The 1,523-nt window shown below is 34.7% G+C and overlaps 1 protein-coding gene across 1 annotated transcript; it reads left to right on the forward strand.

Annotated features, from left to right (window-relative positions):
* Positions 1 to 273: 273 nt before the first annotated feature.
* Positions 274 to 855, forward strand: LOC141640761 (uncharacterized). Its single transcript, XM_074449445.1, has one exon. It carries the CDS (start codon positions 274 to 276, stop codon positions 853 to 855), a length of 582 nt encoding a protein of 193 aa, XP_074305546.1.
* The last annotated feature ends 668 nt before the right edge of the window (positions 856 to 1,523 follow it).

The raw sequence follows: 1,523 nt of genomic DNA on the forward strand, positions 1-1,523 counted from the left end.
GTTTGTTTGTTCATTTACTTTTACGTTCTTCCACTTTGCTATTTCTCGCATGTACCTAATCAAGTTCTGTGTCACAGTCACCTATACCGTGACATAGAACTGCTGTACCTTCTTGTGAACTTACCTTCAATTAAGTTTCTCAAGTCTTGTACTTCTTTATTCTTAGCTTAAGTAGTTAATTAACTAAGTTAAGAATAAAATTTTTAAAAGGTACACCTAATTCACCCCCTCCCCCTCTTAGGTGTTAATCGTTCTTAACTCTTCACTAAAGATATGCTTGTCCATCTTGCTGGGGTGACCAAAACCGGGGAGGAGGTGCTGGAAGAGTGTACTAGACATGGCAAGTTTCAGGTGAGTCAGATTTATCATAGAATCAGGCCTAAAGGGGATACTGTTGGCTGGTATAGGGTTATCCATGACGGTGCTGTCTTGCCAAAGCATGCTGTTATTGGGAGTTTGGCCTGCCAGTATAAACTTTCTACGATAGATAATTTTCAGAAAAGGGGATTCTATTTTGCAAATAGGTGTGTGCTCTGTGAGAGTGAGGAGGAAACAATGGCTCACTTGTTCTTTTCTTGCTCTTTCTCTGTTGAGGTTTGGGATGCTGTTTGTAGGTGGATGGGTCATTTTGATCCTCCTGTCCTTTTGTCTCAGGTTTTGAATTGGTTCTCTCTGTATAACCGTGGGGCTGCTCGTGGGAAGGTTCAGAGGAGATGTTTGCTAGCTTGCACTATCTACGTGCTATGGAAGGAGCGTAATGATCGCATTTTCAAAGATAAGAGGACTGATTCCAGGGTTTTATGTCATAAAATTTGCTATATTGTTGCTACTAGAATGTATCATCTAGCTAAGTAGGCTTGTATGGTTTTTCTTTCTTCTTAAGATGGCTACATGGTAGCTGTCTTCTTTGGCTGTTTGGTCTTTGTGGGTCTGTAATCCTTTCCTTATTATTAATGAAAGATCCCTTGCATTTTCTGCAAAAAAAAAAAAAAAATAATAATAATAATAATAATAATAATAATAATAATGATTGTTTAAGTAAGAGTGCAAGAGAGTGAGTGTTGTCAATATATGATAGGTCGAGAAAAGATTAGTCTCACAAGTGGAAATGTGACGGTCTATAGCTAGACGGAATAATTTCTCGAGTCTATATTAACTTAAGACGGAAACTAATATTATTACATTATTATTACTAACCGACTAAAGTACGTATTTTTTTTTATATAAATTAAGATTTAAGATTATAGCTTTAATAAAAAATATGTTTTAAAATGAATTAATTAAATTAAATAATTTAAAAATATAAAATAAATTAATTAAACGGTTCAATAAATTTTAATTGTCAAAATGAGAAATTCGCGGGTGTTACAATTAATTAACCCAATTTCTAGTCTAAATTTCTCAAAATGTTCTCTAGCAAGTGGCTTAGTAAAAATGTCGGCAATTTGATTTTCGGTCTTACAAAAAATAAGTCTAACATGTCCTTTTTCCACATGATCACGAATGAAGTGATGACGGATATC

This window comes from Silene latifolia, chromosome 1 (genome assembly GCF_048544455.1).
Source record: "Silene latifolia isolate original U9 population chromosome 1, ASM4854445v1, whole genome shotgun sequence".
In the NCBI taxonomy this organism is placed as follows: Eukaryota; Viridiplantae; Streptophyta; class Magnoliopsida; order Caryophyllales; family Caryophyllaceae; genus Silene; species Silene latifolia.